Below are 23,417 nucleotides of genomic sequence, written 5' to 3'. Positions count from 1 at the left end.
TGAATTTTTACCTGTGCTTGGTATTATCCAAATACCTTGTAAAACTGATTTCAGAAGCTCTCCAGCATCCTTACAATTCAGCACACAAAGCAAGTATGCAGATCTAGAAGAAAAGATAGCTCTTGTTGTGCTTTTTCTTTGTGCTTTGCTACTAACTGTACGTTTCCATGAGGCTGTGGAAAGTCTTTTGTGGTTTAAAGTGCACTGCAGATCTTTCAGACTTTAAGGTTAATGTACTGGCCTCATATTTATCTAATCCCAAACTATAGAGATAACTGAATTGTCTAAAGAGGAACTAGATGACCATGCATTCATGTTTCTGAATACACCTGTCTGTGCTCATGGCGGAGAAATTTCTTTCTCTGTGAATGTGTGAAATTTTACAGTATTCACCCAAGTTTAGCCTGCAGTTTTAACAGGCACGGTGTGATCAAATGGAACCAGAACACTCCACCAAGATTTTGGCCCAAAGGAAAGCCGCGTCAGAAACTGCCATTAAAATTCCTCCTACTGATGTTCTTCTAATGCTTGGCAAGGTGCAATTTTCTGGAGTCTATTCTTACTAGTAAATATAAAATTTTACATGTAAAATTTAAAGCAATGCAGAAATCTTACAAGCAGCTGCATAAAATAGACCTTACCCAGTTATGTATCCCAGAAAATGAGATGGGAAGATACATACTCCATACAGAGTTCTGTGTTAGAGGAAGAGAGGCAAATTATGAAGGAATTCATGATATAATTGGAGCACTGCTTGGATCTGTGTAGAAAAATAACAGATAGTTAGAAATGATTATCATATTGAGGACGTGAATCACAAAACGAATGATGTGCTGGGACAAGGGCACTCTTTGTGATTATGTAATGCTGGTCACAGTGGGGTACCTGTCACAAGTGAATGCTTCAGGGCAGTGTAAGAAAAGTAGTACAGAAAAGGAATAACAACATGCAACAGCATTGGTGAGGGAAGAATAGACAACTTAAAACAGGTGAAAATGGAGAGTTCACATTTGCCTGTGTTAAGTTTGTTTGGATGGAAATTTCTGGAGGGTGGCTTATTTCTGCAGCTAGTCTTCAATTATTTCTGTGCAAGACTCCGTGGATGCTTTCTCTTTAGAGAGTTTGTGCCCAGTATCATTCTGTTCTATGTTGGTAAGCAGCTGACAACCTTTGTGCCAAGATGAGCTTGATGAGCTCATGAGTTGTGTTTGTTCTAAGACATAAAGTGAATGTATTGCACTTGACTGTTGAAGTCACATTATAAATGGTAGCAGGAGTGTTCTTTCTCTTAGTACCAAAATAAGACTCTGTGTGGTCAGCCTTGTTATTCTCATTTGGGGTTTTGTTTCTCTGCTGAAGAATTTCAAAATGAAGCTCAGTGCTGTCTTCAGTGGAACTTTGTTCACTGATACTAGTGGAAATTTTAACCCTAAACAACTGTAATAGTACCTCAGTGCAACCCATTCTCAGCTCTGATGTTAATTTATATAGATGGGATGGGTACCTTTCTTTACATTTTACAGCTGGGGACACTGATAGGGTGAGTGAACTAAGCTGCTGTCTCTGAGCTGTTCCTGACAAGTCACATACAGAACTAAGTCAGGAGTCTGCTTAACATCCCCCTGTGCTGTAGGTAGATGCCACAATATCCTCTTTAATAATCTAAGTAAAGAGTATGTGTTGAATTAGAGCAATTAACTGTGATGAAGATCTCAGGCTTTCTCAACAGATTGCTTTTTTTTTTTTTTTTTAAATAAAGAAGGCATCAGCTGTTATCATTTTGAAATCAGATAAATGTAACTTCTTGTAATGAATTTTCTTATGCAAGCTATGGGAGTTATAGGAAAAAAAATGTATGTACAGACTTACAAACCTCTGGATTTCAGTTTGCTATCTTCCAAACTACAGTAAGTTTTTACTAAATATGAAGCTGGTATCCTTCATTAAGGAGTATCTTGCATTGTTTCTCCTTTAAAGGCTCTTGGGAAGTAACATACCATTTAGCACGTGTTAGATTATAAGAAGTTGGTGTTGAAAAATTTACTTGAGAGGAAAGCTTAGAAGATCCTTATCAGTTTTAATTATAGGGTTATAAACCTCTAATTTATTTTCTTTTGCTTTAAAAATGTTTTTGCTTTAAAATTGGAATTGGTTATACTTTATTTGTGTAATTTAAAATTGTGCAGAACCAACTGCTTTTCTTTTTTCAACAAGTAGCTATGATTAATAGTATATATGTATGTATGAAGGTGAGTGCATGGTTCTACATACAGTTTTGTGATATTTTTCTGTATTCCCTTTCACTGACTATGTGAATGGCTTGAGTGTGTATCTGCAAATGCAGGGGAGGTAAAAAAAAATTGTTCATCTTGGTAGATTTATATTATTTTAATTTAAGCTTCAGTTCCATTACTTTTTGATTAAACATACTTCTGTCTGGTGCTATCCATCTTTATCACTATGAAATCTGTTCCCAAACAGAAAGATAGCATCTGAATTATGCAGAAATCATTTTCTATCTACTTTTCTTCAAATGCTGGGCAGACTTTTTTGTAATCCCACCAATATCATGTCTTGTTCTAATGCTTTACCTATTTCTGAATATTCTACTGTCAAAGCTTGGTCTTTTGCTTCTTGTTTTTGAAGGTGTGTTTACTATGAATTTGTATCAAATATTTTAGACCAACAACCAGTCAAAAGCTTGATGATGACAAAGATGAATACTATAAGTAAGATTTTTTTTCCCATAATTATATATTGATCTGTTTGGGTTGTGTGATTGGTTAGTTTTATTGTTTGCATAATTTTATTCACAAAAGTGTAATTGGTAAAGTACAATAAGAGATATAATTAGTAAGTCAGGAGAGTTAAATGCACAGCCTTCTACAGTGAATTAAACCAAATTTTACCATGACATGCAGATGATCACTACCAAACATCCTGGTGAGCCAAAAACATGAGCACTGTTACTGTGGCCAGTGCACTGCATTATGGTCACAGGCATTAGTTGGGACCTTAAGCCAAGTTCTGTGTTTCACCTTCACAGACATTAATGGCTCTTCTAGGGAAATGAAAACACCACGTGTGCAATGCCTTCACTCCAAGTATGAGAGTACAAAATTAAAAGCCATCTTCCTTGGTTCAGTTACTGTGTGCTCTTGAAGGCTGGTGTCATGCCAGGTCAGAGAGTGGAAGATAGGACAGGAAAAGGAAGAGATACACAAGAGATATAGAAGAAAAAGAGTTAAAGCCAAAAAACGAGATCTAGCTTTGGATTCATGGCTGTTTGATAAAATGGCATTTTTTCTACCAAAACCCAGTCAATTCTCTTTATTTTTTCAGAATGGAAGAGTAGTGACAGGTGTTTCCCTGTTGATTGGCAGTGCATAAATTCGATGCTGTCATCTTCTTGTGCACATAAACTGTAATTACTTTGGTGGTAGCTTCCCCACAGCCCAGAAGCCCGTTCTGGAGCTGTTTCCTATGAGGAAGAGAACAAGGAGATGGGGAATAGTAGTGTAGAGCATAATAATGGCAATAGAAAAGTATATACTGACGTTTTTCATGGTTGTAGGAAAATCTGTTGTTTCAGAAGTAAAAACGCTTCATTGTTTTATAGGATCCGCCATCCTTATCCCTCTTTCTTGTTTTGTCTATCAGAACACCTATGGTTTATTTTAGGAAAGCAAGCTCCTCTCTTTGTGTACCAAATAGGCATCGGAATGCTTTATTGAAGCAATGGACAATTTGAAAGTAAACTACAGATGTTAATTTATATCATTGCTGATATAAATGAACGCCTATACAACTTCTTTCAAACTCTCATGCACCATTTTGGGTTTTTCATCCACGTACAGGTCCTTATTTTACTAAGGTACTTACTTTATGTTCTCTGGCCACAATACTTAAAAACAATGTTTTTCACTTCTTTAGACTGTACATAGCACCAATTTTTTTCTGAAGTTCTAATTCTCTCTATATTTCGTCTTCATAATGTTAGCTTTGTGTATCAGTGGTTTTTGTTACAGCTTTGAATTTTTGCATCTGCTGAAGAAGACTTAAGCTTAAACTTTCTCGTAATGGAATCTAAACTCCTTAGCTGTTATTAATACTATGTAAAATTGAACAAATGATTTTCACTAAACAGGAAATTGCTTTATACTTTAGTCTTGCATGTGTAAAAATCATGTGTAAAAACAGCTTTCAAATACTTGCAGTGCTGCTTTTCCTTGCTTCTAAAATTACTGTTTGAAATAAACACACATTTTAAATAAATCCTGAAAGGCAGTAGTTAGAAGATTGCTTTGTTAAAATTATCTTTGTAATACATTTAATGTCATGTTTGCTTATTTTCCCAACGTAGGTGTCCGCCTAGATAGAGTACGTGGAGGTCGCCAGAAGTACAAGCGCAGAATAGATGCAGAGAATAGCCCATACCTGAACCCTCAGCTAGTTCAGCCAGCAAAAAAGCCATGTGAGTACACCAGATAAATGAAATTTCTCTTTGAATACCAGGGATTGACTCGTAGCCCTCTTTGCTGGGCACCTTCTGAATGGGGCAAGATTGTGGGCAGAAGATATTACCATGAATGCAATAGCCATTTAGCTGTTAACCTACTTTGTTTTAAACATACTCATCCTTTCTCAAGCACAGTCGAACACAGAACATTCCTACCAGTGGAAGTGTATAAAAGTATCGTTTATGCAGTGCAAATTTTACATTTATGTGTTATCTTTATTTTCAGTAGTATATAAAATGGTTCATACTGCGATCATTAGTTCATTGAAGCTTCTAGTTTCCGATTTCACAAGAAAGTGATTTTTGTAGTTTTCACTAACTAAATGAGTTTGACTGCTCAACATCCCAATGAAAATACATTAAGAGCCTCATTAATTTATACTCATAGATTAACATATTACCTAGCATTAGATTAAAACAGCAATATGCCACACTATTAACAAGCATAGATTGGTTGTTAGGGCTCTAGTGCCCTTATAAGCATTATGGTGGTTTTTTGTGTGTGTTGTTGTTTTGTTTTCATGGTGTCCTTGATTTTATCTTGCCAGGCTGAAATTAAAAGAGAGAGAGAGAGCTGATCATCTCATTGCCAAAATACAAGTTCCATCCTCTTTGCGATTAACTAAAAATAGTTAGGGGTTTTGCTTTGCAGCTTATATAAACTCAAGCAGTGACTGTACTAATTCCATGAAGTAAATTTAATAGCATTATAGCTGTAGTGCAAGATGCTCGTGTATTAGCTTGCAAAGGCATACAGTCTGTATTAATGGCTATAAACTTCAAATTCAAATCAGAATTCACGCATCCAGTTGCTTGTGTTAGAGAGGTTAATTCGCTCTTAAAAGTAGAGAAATAAACCAGACAAATAAGGAGAGAATACTCCTCCTCCTTTTGCATTTCCATCTCCCACTCTGCATCTGACAGAAAGAGACAACACGCACTTCAATTTTAGTCTCTTGAAAATACCTGGCTGTATAGAAAATGGAATTTGTTTCAGAACATGTTCCCCAGTAGGGGACAGTGCTGTGTGCAATACGTTTGAGCATATGGGGTTCTCGAGAGCAAATAAACAGTCTTTGAACTGTAAGTGAAAGGGCATTTTAGCTGTGTCAAAGAAAAAACAGCCAGTTTTATATAAAATTAAGGCTTAAGTGAACATATGGCATAGTTTCCTTTTGCCTTTCCAAAAAACATTATGCTGATTATATTCCTTCAATTGTCCAATCTGGCATCTTCTACTCAGCCTACATAAGCTGTCCCACCGTTCTGTAAATACAATCTAGGGCTGCACTAAGCAGATTTTGCACATTATAATAAAAACTTTCTGATAATACAATAAAATTTAATAAACTCTAATGCTTAATTTCATTAGAGGTTTAGTTTTCCTGGGTGCACAGATTGTCAGTTTTTCATTTACTTGATATTGTCATTGAGTAGAAATGCTGATAGCCTAGCATACCAAAAAGCCAAAACCAAGCAGGGGAAAAAAAAAAACCAACGAAAAACAACCCCAAGCCCTTTGATACAAAGGAGGTTAAAACTCTTGTACTGGAACACAAGAATCTCTGTAAACCCGAGATTACTGCAAAGTAGTGCATTACATTACCTCTAAGACGATAACTACACCAATTTCTGTAAGCTCCATTTGTCTGAGATAAACTAACCTCCTTATAAATCATTACTCATTATCTGAATGCCTCCCTTCATTTTCCTCGTCTTGTCTAATTACAAACATTTTTGTAACAAACATTTATAAAACTTAATTTTCAGATCCTGTCAGATAAGTGTCAAGACTTGAAACAGTTGAATCGGTTTTGTGTGGAAGTAGCCTGGGAGATTTTCTGGACCCTGACTGATAGTTCGTGCATAACAAAGGCACGGGAATGAAAATTGGGTTCTATTGATTCTAATTAGGGAAACATTAAATAAGATTTACCTAGAAACAGTGCTCATGGCTATTCAATTTCCCGAGTGATGGGGCTTTCTGAGTTCATTCAGAATTTCCCTATGTCATATACTACCACATGCTTCAGTACACGGAGTTCTTTTCCCTATAGAGAAAGATCAGATGTTTGGAAGATTTTGTGTCCTGAATTCTGTTTTCCAGCTTCACCATGAAATCTCATGGCTTGTCTGTAGATCTTGTTGATTGTGAAAGTAAAAGGTTTTGAGATGTTTGAGTCATAAGCCAAAATGTACAATATTACTGACTCATTTACAAAAAGCCATTGATGGGGAGCCTCATTTTAAAAAAGAAAAAAAAAAAAAAAGTTATTTAGCTACTACTTCTGTTTACAGGGAAAATACAGAACTTAGGAACAGGAGTCCTCCTTCATTTGTTTATCATTAGTTAAAAAAGCAGCAAAGTTGAGGTTCTCAAATTGATGTTTTGATATTTAAAAGTCATTTTATCTTACTTTGCAAAAATATAAAACTGGAATTTTGAGAGAAGCACTTTTTTCTCACTTAAGAACATGATGAACTGCATAAAACTAAAAAGGCTAAGGAAAGACTGCTTATAAAAATAAAAAAAGATGTGCAAAGGCTTTTTGCCAATATAAGTTAAAAATTACCATCTGTCATCTCTAAATAAGAGTACAATTTCTCATTAATCAGTTTGATAATCAGTAGAATATTGAGATCAAGAATTACTCAGTTGGCATAGTTCCTATAGTTTCTATAAAATATGAATATATCCTCTTGTAATAAAACATGCTTGATGTGATGGTTTCCAGTTGGCTCTTCTATGTAGTACTCATTTTATGAAGGGCTAGCATATATCACAACTTCTGACACACAAATCTGGAATAAGGCAAAAATTGTAGAGACAGTAGATCAGAATCAAGGAGCCTATGTCACAAACTAGCCATAAAGTATCAGAAATCAGAATCAAGTGAGTGTTTTATGGAAATCTGTCATGGGCTGATAGGGAACCCCTCTGACACTCCTGGGCAAGTTACTTCACTGCCAGCTTGCACTGCATTTCTCCATAGGAGGACACTGTGGTCCAGCTTGTGACTTAAATGCAGGAAAGGAAAGTAATACTAATTCTAAGAGCTTTCTCTGCAGTGCTTTGTATCTTCTCCCAGTGGAATCTCATTTATATCAAGCTCCATTATTCTTTATCATAAGAAAGGAAGCAATTAGTTTAAATTCACTAAAGGGTGCTGTTTGGGCTTGACTTTCTGGTGGTGCAATTGAGAAGATACCATAAAAAGGTAAAAAAAAAAAATATGTAAATATATTTGGAATTAAAATAATCTGTACTGCATTAGGAGGCTTGATGAACTAGTTAATTTTCCCATTTTTCAGTTATATTCTCTCAGAGTGACAATTCAGGCTCCTGCATGATGACAAGATATTTCCGTTGTAGCTGTATGTGGCTATAATGCTCATATTTTGTTTCTCTTAGTATAGAATGGCAACCCTATGCTGTAAATCTCCCAGGCTTTTCCACTCTTTGCTTTCAGTTTTACTTATAACTTGATTGCTTATTTTAAAATAAAAAAAAATAAATAAATATTATTCACGTGGATGAAATTTTAAACACATGAATTATATATAGATAAAAGATAATACATGTGTGCATATGACAAAGTATCATTCTTTGCACAAAAACAAAGAGGTAGGATCTACATCTGTTCTTGTTTCTTCCTAGTTTTGCACTCTTCAATCTCATTGCTTTTATTAGATTTTCCCAACTGGAAGTGAGAAATTATCATTCTGTTTTTAAATATTTATACATTTGTATTAAAGAAGCTGATTTTATACATGATTCTAAATATGTGTGTATCACTGAAAAGCAAGTATTTGACTATACTCACTTTTCTCATAGGATTAGGCCCTAATGAGTACAGGTTCATTACCAGTATTTTAGCAGGCACAATACCCATAATATACAATTTATGGGATAATAAGCACCGAGAAAGTCTAGGATTGCTTCTATTACAATGGTTCAATGAAAACACCTGAATCAGAGAATGACAGTTGGAATCAGTGACAGAAGTTGCAAATTTCATGGACTAAATAATTATTTTATTACTTTATTATAGATTACCATTCCATGCTGTTGGTATGGATATTTTGGTTTTGAAGGTAATCAGACAAAGGAAAAACTTTTCTATTTGCATAGTCAAAAATGCATTCTAAAGCATGAAGGAGGTGATCACATATTTCTGTGTTCCATTAAATTTTCATTTTTACATACACGTCTAGTTCAATAAACATTGTGAATGGATCAGATTCGTCTGTGCTGTAACTGCTTGTTGAAGCCAGTGAAACTGCAGTAATGTTTAATTGGGTCCCATATCTTAAGATAAATTCTTATGTGCATTGAAACATGAGCCATCTGTTTGAAAAGTAGAATGATGCTACTCGTGATCTTGTACTGTTCTGGGCCATTTTTACAGATAACAAGATTGTCTCCCATTTGCTGGTGGCTGAACCAGAGAAGATCTATGCGATGCCTGACCCCACTGTTCCAGACAGTGACATCAAAGCACTTACCACTCTTTGTGACCTGGCAGACAGAGAACTGGTGGTGATCATTGGATGGGCTAAGCATATTCCAGGTACATACAGTATTTATTGCAAATAAATTACATACATAAATCATGACATCCATTGTTATGCTCTGGTTTAAAAAAAAAAAAAAAAAAAGAAAAGTGATTTGTTCTCCCAGTACAATGCATGAAATCTTCTTAGGGCTCCAGATGATTCACATAGGACATAGGTTAGATGATATTATACCTTAGCTTGGAAATGGTGATATTCTTGCTATGAGAGTTACCACAGTTGTAATTTTTACATGCCACTAAGTGAGACTTTTTTTTTTAAATGTTATTTTTATTGACATAAACTTGCTACTGGAGCCTGATATGAAGAGTAGTGCAGGCGCTCTGAAGTCATCATCTAATTCAGCAGGAGTCAAATGTAAATCTAGCTCATCTGTTTTACAAAGACTGTGCTACCTGACACTGTCCAGGGGAACTGCAAAAAGTCAGTTTTGTTTTGGCATAGCACAGAGGAATTGCTCTTCTTTAAATTAGCTAGTGTGAGAACTGGTGTATGTCCATAGTTCAATAGAAGTAACTGAATTGTACCAAAAGGTATCTTCCAATAGCTTGGTCATTCCTTTGTCTGCATGAAATGGACTGGGTTGTCTACATGCTCATGTTTGTAAAGCTACCTGGCCAGAAAAGCAGAGTTATCAACAGTAGTCTCTTGCAAGATCAGTGATTTCTTCAGATAATATTTGGGTTATATTTTCCATCAATGCAGAGGTATTTGTGTCTCTTTTGAGGGTAAATAAATAAGTTTGTAGGGAGTATCACGATTCTCAGTCTGTTGCCTTCCACAAACGGCAAAGTAGCACAGAAAATATTGTCTTTTTTTTCTTGTTTCTGAAAGTATTTTTCCAGTCAGGCAGATAAGTGGGCATGTTTGTGTTTTCATCAGCTTATTGGTTTTCTAATTTCAGTAATGAAGCCTATGGAGAGTAAGAACTGATTTTCTTTAATTCCTTTGAGTAATACAACTTCCTCATTTTCAACATGCTTTTGGGATACCTAAGATTAATTAAAGAGTAAATACTGCAGCCAGTCATCTTTTTATTATAACTAAATATATTTTATTGTTAACATCAAAAGAAATCACAGAGAAATAGACATCTGTTATTAGTAGAAACAAAAGTGAGAGCATTGAGTCGTCTTCATTCATACAAACAGAACACGCAGTGTCTATACTCCAGTTTTTTACCTTTTTCCTAGAGTTCTCTGATATTTATCATTGAACAAACATTAACTTCAGGTAAGGATTGGCTCTTGGGTTTTGTGTTTTTGTGTTTTTCCTTTATGATAACCAGTCAAGACCTCAGGCGTTCTGGTAGGTGCTTCTGAGTAATCTCTGATAAATAAGAGATACTAACAAATAATAACAATAAAATAATGTGTATGTTTACGGAAACTTATTTTACTATAGATGAAAGACAACAGCCTATGGATTGTAAAATAGTCTGTAGACCACACTGTTGAAATTTAGTCATTCTCTGCTGTAAATGGTCTATAAACAAGCTTTTGTATCATAAGCAGTGTTTTTCTGGTACAGTTAACTTATTTCTGTCTCCTTAAACTAGTTTGTCTTTATGCTTTGAATGCTACAGTAATTTCTTTAATCAAATTGATGGAAGTCCCTTTCCCAGCCCACAGTGAAACCAATTTATTGGTCATGATACGCCAGCTATGTTGCTAACAGTCGTAACGAACTGTCAGGCAATATCGCAGTGAAGCTAATTTGAAGTCATTAGGTGTGCAGCGTTCAGGCAACAATTTGTTACAGTGGTTAGGAACACAGCTGACATTTCTGAATGGCTTTGTTCAGAGCAGTTCTAGATGAGCCCAAGCAAATTGTAAACTAATTTAAACATCACTCTATATTATACTAGCTACTTTGTCTTACACTGCTTCTTAATAAAGCACCCCAAATTAAGTCAAAATGAGTTAAACAGGTGAGTTTGAGCTTCATCTTTGGAAGATACCTACATCACCTTAGCCAAAATAGAACAGTTCTCAAAGAAGTTGGTTACAGTGTGTAGTAGTTGCAAGGAAACTTTTGTCATCTTGATTTGTGAACATGTTACGTAGCTTTAGTTTGGCTGGAGGAGTAGGAAGAGCAGAGAGATAAGTCTGATTAGCCTTTAAAATGATGTCTTTGGTTAGCATGAAGAAGGTACTGGATGCTCTAAAGTGGCATTGCAAATTTAAAGTCTGAACTGGTTGAGGAATATTTCTGACATGAGACAGGTCTTTATTACAGGGTAAACTCAGCACACCTGCCGTGGAAAACCATACTGAGTTTACTGACTTGACATTATCTAGATGTGGACAAAAAAACTTAACACATTAAGCAAGAAGAAAAAGCAGTCTGTTTATAAGCCTTCTGGTAACAGAGGGTAGTGATAAAATCTCTGCTTGTTGTCTGGCATTCGATCACAAAAATCAAAATGCAAAAGGCCTTGACATGGTAAAGGGCAAATGTGATGAGCTGTTATAGCCTGGTTTTGACTGATGGTGTGCTGCTAAACTTGCATTGTGTATGCTCAGTTGATGTCTGGTATAAAGCAACTTGTAGAAAAGCCCAGATTGATGCTAGCTGCCCATTGTCTGAGATAGCAAATATTAACCTGGACAGTAAAGAAACAGAACTGGAAAGAGGATAAGTTAGAAAAAGGATACAGAATGCATGAAAGTTCTTGGCAGATTCACACAGCAAGTAAATCTTCAGTGTAAATCTTTTGGAATGAATTAATTACACCTGTGGTGAATTTGTGCCTAGCACAGCAAATCAGCAATCAGCAAATCTTTCTTTGCTATAGTGATTTCTTAAGGTTTAGTGTAATTAAAGGCCCTTATATATCAGGTGCATAATAACAACTAAAGATCTTGGCTGTAAAACATTGTAATTCAAAGTAAAATCTATGTTTGTGGAAGGAAACAAAATGATGTTTTTGCTGTTCTAACAAAAAGTCCTTTAATGAGATTATCTATAAAAAGATAATACAGTATGCATTCTCCCCTAGCCAGCCATTTCCCATTGCGATCACAGACTAAAAATTGTTTTAGAATTATGCAAAGTTTGAATGCTTTCATAAAATCATTAGTATTTTTGTGCTATTGGAAACATTTTCAATAGTTGCTTTTATTGAGTAAAAAGTCTATGCCAACAACAAAAGGAAATATTGAAAGAAAAATATACATGGAAAGCCTTTATCAGTAAATAGAATTAGTTGCCTTGCATTTATAAATCAAATAAATGGAAAGTGTGTTGTTATGAAACATGACCATGTCTTATCTGAAGAAGAAAAAGATCACAATGGCATTAGGAAATGCTTGACTTTAGTTACAGGAGCGTAAGGGCACAAGAACAGATGATGGTGCCCTAATAGCCCTTTTTAAGAATGACAGGGCCCCACCATTAGCATCCTTTTATATCCTTGGAAATTGCTCATGCCTCGCTTTTCTGGTTCCTATCTGCCTGACTCTTTTTTATTTCTCTTTCAATTTCATCCGCGCTCGGATAAGCGCATGCTAACACAATATGATTGAGCTGTAAAATGGAACGCTGTCGCCTCTAATCTCTTTTATGTAGATATGGAGGTACTTCCACACTCCACTTCATTCTCTCTCCATTGTTGGCCTTTTTAGAATGTGTTGCCGAGTAATGGAGGCTCAGTCAAATATTAGAGCTAGGTTTCACAGGGTGTGATAAGAAGATTATCAGCCCAGCAGTCAGATCTATTGTTGTTCTTTGTGTCAGATTAAAATATTCCGATGTACTGTAACTTCGTTAGGAAAATACTGAAGGTGTTTAGGGAGAGACTGATGCTGCTTCATCTACTGCCTGATGAGACAAAACCTTTATTAAGTGACCTAAATAAATTGTAAATATATTTCTGAAGCCCCTGCAAGGCTTTTGTTGTCCACTGTTTGATTATATTTTATTTGTATTTACTGTATTTTTCTTTATCACTTAAATAAGTATTTGCTGATGGTAGAGTTTCCCATCTTTTGTTTTGTATTTTTGAGAGGATCCATTTCATTTGAAATCGCTTGTATTTAAACTCTTTTCTGATACGGGGTAGAATTCTACTAATATCCAGCCACAGTTTCAGAGTCGTTTAGACACAATCTCTGTAATGTAACTATCTCATTGACATTCAGCAAAAACGTGCAATGTTCTTTTCATATTAAGTGGAGGCAGGAAACATTAAGCTCTTAAAAATGTGCATAACAGGAAGCTAAAGACAAAATGTTCTCTAAAAAATTTGCATGCATGAAAAAGCATCAACCAGACCATAGAAATCAACTTTTTGCACTAAAAATGAAAAATTTGTTTTGAAACAGTAAATCAGACTAATACATCAAAAATAACTAGTTACATTATTTAGTAAAACAAGCCTGCTTGTCTTCAACTGTGTCTGTGTTTTGCTTGCAGTAACAGTGTTCAAGGGGAATGGTTACAAACTGATACTGCCACTGGTGCCAGTATTAAAGAAAAAAAAGGAGGGCATGATTTTGATGGAGCAAATCCAAGGATGTTTTGAATATTTTAGTGCTAATGTTAATGTTTTATGAAACATTATTGTTCCAGCATACTTTTTGTGGAGGACAATATTTAAGCTTGCCTTTCCAGAGCAGCTCTCAGGGGTATGCTTTAACATTTTAATACTGAACAGGAGCATGATTTGCTGTAGAGTTGTCATTTCCAAAATGCCCTTTACTTGTCATTTGTTCCAGAAGTGCCACGCCATATAGGTAACAATACAGAAAAAAAGTTGCCCATAATTACTTTAGGAAAGCTAATGTTCAGGGAAGATACATGGTACAGATATAAACTGGGTAAGTGTGTACCTGTTCTCATGTACATACTTGTAGCTGCATCTACATCTTAGTTAACATACAACAGGGTATTAATTAAAAAGTTCTGAATATTATTTCATGGTAGTATTTATGTCAGTGGGACTCTGAAGACAGGATGAAATCCTATGTTGTAGCCTATGTTTTAGCTACATCCAGATCCTTCTCTGGATTGTTACTGAGGCATCTAATACAGAATCAAAGCTCTTCTGGGGAAATTAATGTCATCTTGTATGTCCATACCATCTCACTGCTGTAAAATTAGTTGTTTCACCTGAGGTTGAGGCCTCCTGTACTCTCTTGTGCTGCCAGCTGAATTGAGGCCCATTTGCAGACAACAGCCATCTAGACTTCCCTGTCCCAGGGTCACCCAGTTTCAGAGACAGGTCTATATGGAAATGTCATGTTTACTGCTCATGTAACAAGGAATGGAGTATGAGCTGTTTCATGCTGACTAGGAGGTTTGTAGTGATAATAACTTGAGCCTCCTGGGGAATCAGGACATCCTGCCCTTTATCGGTGTGCTATCTTGGACATTTTGCAAGTTGTCTTTGCCTTCCATTTATCAAATGCCCACTATCTGCTCTTCTTTTAACTTCTTCTACAAACACAGACTAATTATGGAAGTCAGGCATGCTTTTCATACGACAGGAGTGTTCTTGAACTCACAGACATACATCACCTGAGGGATATCATTCTCTAGGCCTTACAGGTACAAATTTGAGCCAAGAGATTTCTTAGAAGCAACAGACATCTTTCACATAGGTCACTAATTTTGCACAATCTGGGAAATCAGCAACTGATTATCGGTTTTATTTTCGAGCATTAGTGTGGATAGATCATCCAGCACTGCCAGAGTTTAAATCATCATACTGGTCCCAATTCTTCTGTGAAACAGAGACCAGCGATCTGCCTACAATGCTAGCAGTTCAGCTATTCCACTGTTTACATCAGTATGTTTAACCTCATTTGAAGTACTAGGAATAGTGGTATTTTACCTTTTTTCCTCTCATATGCTGATGCATCTCACAGAATGTACAAATGATTTTGCAGGGCATAAAAGAGATTAGATTTCTAGGAAAATATATGAACAAACATGTCCACAGTCTCCTAGCATTTTTTAAATAAAACAAAAATCTGTAGTAAAGTAAAAGTTAGTTAAAGAAAAGTCCTTTTGCTTATTTTAAAATAATTTATCTGACCAAATTATGAGTGGATTTGGTACTGAAATCACTGGGAAAATGTTGCTGATTCAATAGCAAAAGGAGTTGGCTCTGTGTGCCACTATAGATGTGTACACTCTTAGCATGTCTGCTTATCAGAACAGACTGCTTCCAGGTCTGGATTGAGACAGACAGCAGTATAGAGGTGAGGAAGTTCCTTGCACTACTAGACATAGATGTCCTGAAGTAAAAAGACTGCTTTAGTTTTTTTGAGTCACTTCTGGCACATTTTGCTACCATTAAATTAACTAGGAGGGGGAAGGATATATTCTCAGACATACAAATGTCTAATCACATGCAAATTGAATGCGAGTATAAAATAAAGGTGCAGTAAGTATGAGATGATACTGTTAGAAAAGCGTCTGGAGCTCTTGCTGGTTTTGGCTTTAGAATCCCTATGTATTCATTGAAAAATCTTTTTTAAGATTCATTAAAATCTTGTTTTACTTTGGTCACCACCAAAATAAACTGTAGAATTAACAAGTAACAAAACAACTTGGCTCAACACACAGGTTTTTACTTTTATTAATAAAAGAATCCTACATTTAAAATAAGCTTCTCTCAAAATCAAAATTAAGCAGCGACTTTGTCTTCATGAAGTTCACCTTTCATTAATAGATAGGTAGATAGGTACTGTCCTCTTCCTTCATAGAGATTCTTTTTTCTTTTTTTTTTCTGTTTAAAGCAGTTCACTCCCTCCACCCATGCCCCCAACACATATACTACACTGTCTGCTGTTGCACTTTTTTTTCCCTCCCAGTGTCCCCCTTTATCTGCCTCAACCAATCTCCAAATGAATGCATGTCTATCATGGCCTTAGCTTTGACACTCTGGATATATTGATTAATAGTTGCCCTAAGCTCCTTTTAGCAAATCAAATTTTCACTTTTAGCAAGGATTTCGCCTCTGATTTATTCAGCAAAGTGAAATGCACTAAATTGACTTTGACATTCAGGGAAAATGGCTGAAAAACAAAGAGGGGAGGAAAGAGATATAAATTCTGTGGCAGCTGGAGAGTTCAAGCATAAAAGAGGCAGTTTTCTATAGAATATCACTGGTTAATTTGGAAACATGCATTTAAAGAGGAGTATAAATGATTTTCTTAAAATTAGATGGTTTTTAAGCTGAGGTTTTGGGATATAATAAGGTTTAGTTAGCAAAATACAATATATTCAACCCAAATTCATCACTTGGTAATCACAGTGCAAGTGTGGGATCCACTTTTGTTGCCACTAATAATTATTATGTTAAATGAGAGACAAAGAGGTTTCTGAGTAGTTTTATAATGAGGTGCTAAATTGGTAAATATCTTCCTACCACTGCATTATGTTGTTCACTCCTGTGGCCCTTTAAAAATAAGAAATGATTAATAAAAAGAGAGCAAATCAACAGTAATGAATTCCAGGGCTTTTCATTTTCTTTCTGTAAACAAAAATGGCTATTACTTGATTCTTAAATGCAAGGGTATAAAAAGATGCAGCAGTCACTCCCTATTACTCCTCTTGCACAATCAAGAGCTTTGTATTATCCCAGTTGACTTGTAGCTTGAGTTACACAGTCTGCTTCCCTGCTTGCAGACACTGTAGTATTGAAGCACTGGGAGGCCAAAATACATTGTTACATGTCTTAAACGTGTACAGAGCTGGTACTGAACAGAAGAAGTGAATGGAAGACAATAATGGCTTTTAAATGTAGTATATTAACGCATCTGATTGTGATGGTGATGGGGGGGATTATGGAAGGGAGAGGTAACAAGATGCAAAATAAAAATGTAGGAAAGAATTTGATCTTATTCAGCTATCAGTCATTAGAAGAACTTGTGAAACAAAATCTGCAAATGCTTTGCCCAGATAACCTGCAGACAGACCAGGAACCTGCAGTAAGATCAGCTGTAACCAGTGCATGAGTCAAAAGAACCCCGAGTGTGCCCGTTATTTAGGGATCTGGCCCCAGAGGGGCTGCACCTGCATCAGCAGTCAGTCTGATGGCCCTGGCCCGGCAATGTGCAGAACCAGCATCAAAGCAAGTATTTCCACTTAGAGGACGACAGTGCTCACCTTTGTACCCAATGCTTGTGTGACAAACGGGTTTACTAGATTAGGGCTGTGTAAACTGCAGATGACTCAGTAACAGTTTTCATTATTCTGAGCCAACAAGGAATTAATCTTATTATAAGACGGAAGGAAGTCTAAGTGTACCTTCTAATTTTTTTATTTTTTTATTTTTTTTGGTAAGCAATCTGAGACTTCAGCACTCCTGGCCTTTTGCAAGTGGGACAGCCTCCAGAGTGCCACTGGAGATAGCTGAGCCCAGCAGATTTTCAGGCCTTTTTTATTTCCTTAAAATTATTATATATATTATATATAAGTTATTTCCTTAAAATCCATTCATTTCCCACCATAATTTAGTTCAACTTCCAACCGTATTTAACGGCTTGTTAAGAAACTGAAATTACAGTAAGAAACAGTTCAAACCTCCAAATTTGTCTTTGGGGAGGGCTTTTTTTCCAAGCTTCCCCATACAGTTGATACCTCAGGATGGCCAGCTTCTTATGAGTGGGAGCGCATGGCTGCAAGGCAGGAAGGTGCCTTGCTCAGAAGCACAGCATGAAACCTGGGACAAATCACGAAATTATTCTTTAGGTGAGAAATTGCAGGAGAGGAAAGTTCTATACAGTTGAGCTTGTTGTTTATGTTCAGTGTCACCACTGTACTTACAGGACTCCTCTCCTAAAAACAAAAAAGCTTTTTGAAACAGCAGCAGAGTTTACAGAACATCAAAATACACTTTTTTTTGAGTTTCACAATTGCAGTGTGATTTGTGAAGGCTTTAGTAGAAAAGAGATTATGAATGTTACATGTCATTTAAATTGGCCTCTGAAAGGATCATAGTGCATGCAGGGGGAATGCAGAAGGAAAAAAGAGCGACATAGCCCTCTTATGGCAACCGTGTTAAACCAAAGGAATTTTAAACCAAACACAAGACTTAAACACCTAACAGCCTCCAGCAAAAGCGTTATTTGCTCTGTTCTGGGCGGGGAAGACAAGGGCAGCTTTTCAGTGCTGTGTTGATACTGTAAATCCAGCGTGGGAGGAGGGAGGGGAAGGAGAAGCGGCGCCCGGCCCCGATTTGGAGCAGACAGGTCTCCGCCTGTATGACTGGGTCAGCAGTGCAGGATGGACTAGTTTCCTAAAGTCAGCTGAGACCAGCTAAATGCTGTAATTCTGAGGATGCCTTCTCTACTTTCTCTGTGGATGAGTTAGGCTTCACACCTGCTTAACCTACATTAGAATAGGATTAATTACCTGAATTGCAAGGCCCCCTTAGCCAGTCAGCACGTTTCTGGCACGGCACATGGTGACCTGGTCCTGGTTATATATAGATAGAGATAGCTGGGGGAGCATCTGGGCTGTAATGGCAAGGCTCGATCCAGTCTGATCAACAGAATCAGCAATTTTAAAAAATGGGTCTTCAGTAATAGCTTTCTACATCAGCTGAATCATGCAAGAGCTTTATGAACTCCTTTCTTCTCTGTTGGTAAGCATTTTTACTGAGCAGTGCTCAATTTGTGTACACATATATGTACATGTACAGAGAGAGAATCCTGGGCAACATGAGAGACTCCAAAGAGCGCAGATACTGAGTGCCAGTGTGTTTAATTACCTAGGTGGAATGCTTGTTTGCTGTAACTTTTAAGTCAGTTTACTTTATTACTTAAATTCATTGTCTCAAAGTCTAATACTTCATAGAGATTCTGGCAGGCAGGAGTAGTTAGGTAATTTTCCATGGGAGGAAAAAAATAGAGAACACTCCTTTTGTTTGAAAACCTGTTCTATAAAGAGAAAATTGTCTGACAGATCTGCCTGAGGGATTTTCCAGCCCAAACTCCTGAGACACGTATTACAGACAAGTAGAAATTCCATAGTATAGCTGAACTTTCTCCCCAAAATGTTTTCATCTGCCATGTTGTGCACCATCAGTTTCAATCAGCTGCATTAGCAGTTGAGGTGAAATCAAATATTGAAATGAGATCCAACTGCAGATGCAAAAGGCACCACGTTCAATGGAAATGACACTTGAAAAGTAGAGTCAGAGAACTTATTCGTACATGTTATGCATGAGATCACAGGCGTGGGGAGTTGTGATAAGGATGGAAGAAGGATGGGGCAAATCTGCAGTCTGCATGCATCTAGCTGCTAGAGACATTGGGGGGATAGTTTAGCATATAAAGGCTGCTGCTCATGTGTTTGTTCACAGGTGAAGCTGCACTTAGTGGCATGTCACATTGTGACATTAGCAGGCTGCAGCCAGCGATTTTCTTGTAGCTGTGTTTTAGTATCACACATTCCTTAATGATTAGGGTGTACATTTCCTACAATTGGAGCTATATCTGATAGTACATGGAAGTTACCATAGTTCTTGAGTCCTGTATTAATTGCACTTGCAGTGAGAATAATTTTGATTTCTTCTCCACAATGGTCTCTTGTAGAAAGCCATTCACCTTTGTAAGAAGTATTTCACTTTTCACTACATTGAAGTTTTCCAGAGATAAAATTAACCTTTGCGTAGATCTGGGAGTCTATTTCTTAGAGAATCTTCAGCTATTGATTTAACATGCACTATGTGTTGTGAGCTCCAGTGAAAATTTCATTCAGTGAAATTGGTGGAAGTCTCGTTTTGCATTTCTTTGCATTTCGTGTCACTGAATGTTTTCCAGATGCTGTTCATGACTTGTGCTGAGCAGTTTGCTTAATATGAGTCAATATGGATTTGGAGTTTGCAGTGATCTCATGATTTTGCCTAGCACTTAAAAAATTATGAGCAACTTTTGTAGTGTGATCCTCAGATATGAATCCAGAGCCACCACCATGGTCTCTGCAGTCAAAAGCCCTCAAGTGCAGGATGGTTTGGAAAATGCAGTACACAGGAAATCCAGGTGGAGTTCAGGGAGAGTTGTGCACACACTGTATAGAATGATTCAAGCATTTGTAAACCTACAGAGGGCAGTGTCAGATAGAGGCTTAGATGGGCATTTCAGGAGAGAAAGTCAAAGGAAGAAGGAGTTGACTGAATATCTGCACACTCATATCCTAATCAGCCAGCATCAATGGCAAACATGAAATTTTTCAGAGATGCTGCATAGAGAGAAAAAAGCAATACTTGAGGTTGGCGGAGGAGAGACATGCTGCCCTGGGAACCATGGGGTTCAGGACTACAGCCACTCAGGTGGACTGGAATTTGCCACTGATTGCTAGCTACACAGACAAGTGTACTCTCTCCATGGCGGAAAGTGGTGGCTATTTATATACTGAATAGCAACACTAAACAACTTAGGAGAAGCAGTGAAGTGTGTCCTAGCCAATTAAAAATGCAGTGAGAATTTTAGGTAGGCAAAATGTAATTATTTAATTGGAATTTGACTGGGATGCTTTCCCACTGTTAAAATAAGTATAAATTACATGAACTGTAAAACTTTGAATTATGAAAATATTTTGAGGTCTTTGAGCATGGTAATTGGAGCTATATATTCAACTTTGTTTTTAACCTGACACTTCATAATAGCTATTCCCCAAAGCAAGTTTTTTCACATTATCGAATATCCCTTAGTGAAGCAAATTAGCAATCAGTCTGGAAAATATTTAAGTAGTACAATCACATTATTTACACAGACACTTCCATCATGCAGAGTTCTCTGTGCTCCCAAATATTTGTAGGATCAGTTCCTCAGCTGTCAACATTCACAGCTGATCCTCCCTCTTTCATAAACCTTTATATGAAAGCCCATTTAGGTCAATAGAAAGACTTACCTTGATTTCATTGGGCTTTGGATCAATCCCTAAATATGCAGGTCACAATCTGAAACGTATGTGGAGCTCCAAATATTTTTATTTTTGAGTTATCACTTTCGTTTTAATGCAGGAGAGAGACTTGGTGCAATTCCTTTTATAATTTTTTAAATTGTTATTGTTATTATTATTAACAAGGGAATCCTATTGTGGAGAATTAGGGTCATTCACCGTAAGCACAGTGAGAATCTGCTCTTATCTAGAACCATATTTCAGCTCTCACGGAAACACCAGCATATGTCCAGAAAGATAGAATGTTTATAGCTAAATATATTATTTAACTGTTATGTTATCAATGTGGTGTGGATAAAAATCTACAGAAAACCCATGCTTAGTGTTTGGGATGATTTCAAAACAGTGTTCAGTGTGCCTCTGGCAATGGGTTCTCTGACACTGTGGCTGTAGGCAGTGGTTCTGTTTGGATCATATTGGCTGAAATGCACTCCCAAATTATCTACCCATCAGGTTGAGGAGCTTACAGGAATTAATCCTGTAACTTTTATACTGATAAGGAGTGTTCTTCTGAGGTTCCCAAAATTAAAACTTCTTTTCTTTCTTACGAACATTTTTTCCCTGACTCAGTGAAGGTTTTGTTATCATTACTCTTTGGGTCTTTGCTTGCTGCTTTTTAAGGACGGAAGGCACAATAAACCCTGTCCTGGCACTTCAATTGATACATTTGTACAGTGCTGAGGTACAGGCTCCATGTTACATCCATACTTGGCTCGTTATCCTCTTATCAAGCTCTTTGCATCCCTTTGTTTATTTGAGGAGACAGGAAGACTGTGTGAAGGCTGCTTAGTCAGGGATATCAGCGTTGTTGGCAGGGGAGTGATTGCCAGTTGAAAAACAAGGCATTATTGCTCATTTTTTCCCTCTTATTAGTTTGATTACATTTGCAAATCAAATCAATCCATCAGACATGATCAGGCCTCGTCCGCATTTTAAGGAATAGTAATCTCCGTCTAATAAGATGCAAATGTGTCACATCGGTAAGTAACCAATAAATCATCGTCTTGTCTTTGGCAATCATTAAATATCAGAACCAACAGTCAATTTTTAGTATTTTCAATTTGCGATATGCCGCTGGAATATAAAGATAGATGGACGTAATTACACAAACCAAACACTATTTCAGTTCATTCCAGACAGCAAATTTAGTGGAAGGTATAACTGGCTTGTCATCACACTACATTATTCCTGGCGGTTCATGCAAAGTTCACAGACAAGCTTCAAATGGACATTGCTTTTTCTACTTCCCTTAACAACATTCCCACTACCACCACCAAACTTCGATAAATGATTTGCAGTGCTGCAGGACATCACTCCCATCAGTGCACAAAAAAGCACAGAAACATCCCACATGCACACACTGTAGACACCTTGTGCATGTGTAGAACTGAAATCCAAAAGTTTCTGCATTCTGCCTTCCTCTTTCTATTTTCTTCTTTTATTTTTAGACAGTTTGATCTGAAACTTCATTTTTTCTATTTACAAAGAATACATTTTTCACAAAATTTGTGAGTCACCTCATATTTAGGAGCACAGTGCAGACAGACATCAAGAAGGATTGGGACACCAGCTTCCCTCTTTCCACCTTCAATCTTCATCTTTTCAAAGAATGGAAAATCAAATTGTTTTTCTTTATTCCTTTTTTTTTTTTTTTTTCCCTAATTGATCTGAGATTTGGGAAAATTGATTGTGTTGTGTTCATTAATTGATAAGTCTTTTGTCTGATTTGCAATGTCTTGTTTTCCATTAATGACTCCATTTGTGTACAGAATCTACACGCTTTTCAAGAGGGAAGAAACCATATGCTGATGTACTGGCAGAACTAGTAATACAAGAAACCCAAATCTTGTCTTAAACAGATAATGGCTTTCCCCCAGCTGTTCTCATGGTATAGGGCAGCAAACCTGGCAGTGCCATCCCACAGGCAGAGCTCTGGCTTCCACAAGAGTTTTGCCTTGGAAATTGCATTTCTGGCCTTTGTGGAGGAATGGGTGACATGAGGGAGAGTGCACACTGCCTGTGCCAACACAGTCGTCTGTGCAGAAGTAAGAGGATTTTGTAGGCTTGTGCTGACTTATGTAGGTTTCCAGTGCAGCGAAGCCAGACAGTGGGCTTACTGTAGTTGACCTTAAGAAACTCCACAGAGGTTTTTCATGCCCTGAGTGGACCTGGTGTGGCAGTACCTTGCCAGGTTTGTTTCAGCTGATGCTCCTTCAGAAGCTAAACCTCATGTGCCTTGGAGTTTTGGAGGGATCCTGTATCCTCTCTTTAATAAAATAAATTGTACAGTAGAAGTTTGATATGATTGGGTAGAGGAGCTAAATGGAAATTCAGGAAGAAGCTTGCATGTGAGGACTTAGCTGCGCTGAGCTCTTTGAGTGGCAGTTCGGTTTAGAAGGCAGGG

At 37.0% G+C, this 23,417-nt stretch overlaps 1 protein-coding gene across 13 annotated transcripts in view; it reads left to right on the top strand.

Annotated features, from left to right (window-relative positions):
- ESRRG (estrogen related receptor gamma) overlaps positions 1–23,417 on the top strand; it is a 379,159-nt gene that overhangs the window by 326,161 nt on the left and 29,581 nt on the right. For all 13 annotated transcript variants that reach the window (XM_052690311.1, XM_052690400.1, XM_052690390.1 and 10 more), the window contains 2 exons: positions 4,364–4,474; positions 8,929–9,090. In XM_052690311.1, the coding sequence (XP_052546271.1) occupies positions 4,364–4,474; positions 8,929–9,090 (273 nt within the window). The remainder of the gene's footprint in view (positions 1–4,363; positions 4,475–8,928; positions 9,091–23,417) is intronic.

This window comes from Tympanuchus pallidicinctus, unplaced genomic scaffold (assembly GCF_026119805.1).
Source record: "Tympanuchus pallidicinctus isolate F22 unplaced genomic scaffold, pur_lepc_1.0 scaffold1, whole genome shotgun sequence".
Taxonomy (NCBI): domain Eukaryota; kingdom Metazoa; phylum Chordata; class Aves; order Galliformes; family Phasianidae; genus Tympanuchus; species Tympanuchus pallidicinctus.
Note: the sequence above shows the minus strand (reverse complement) of the source record. Positions and strands in the feature narration are given on the sequence as shown.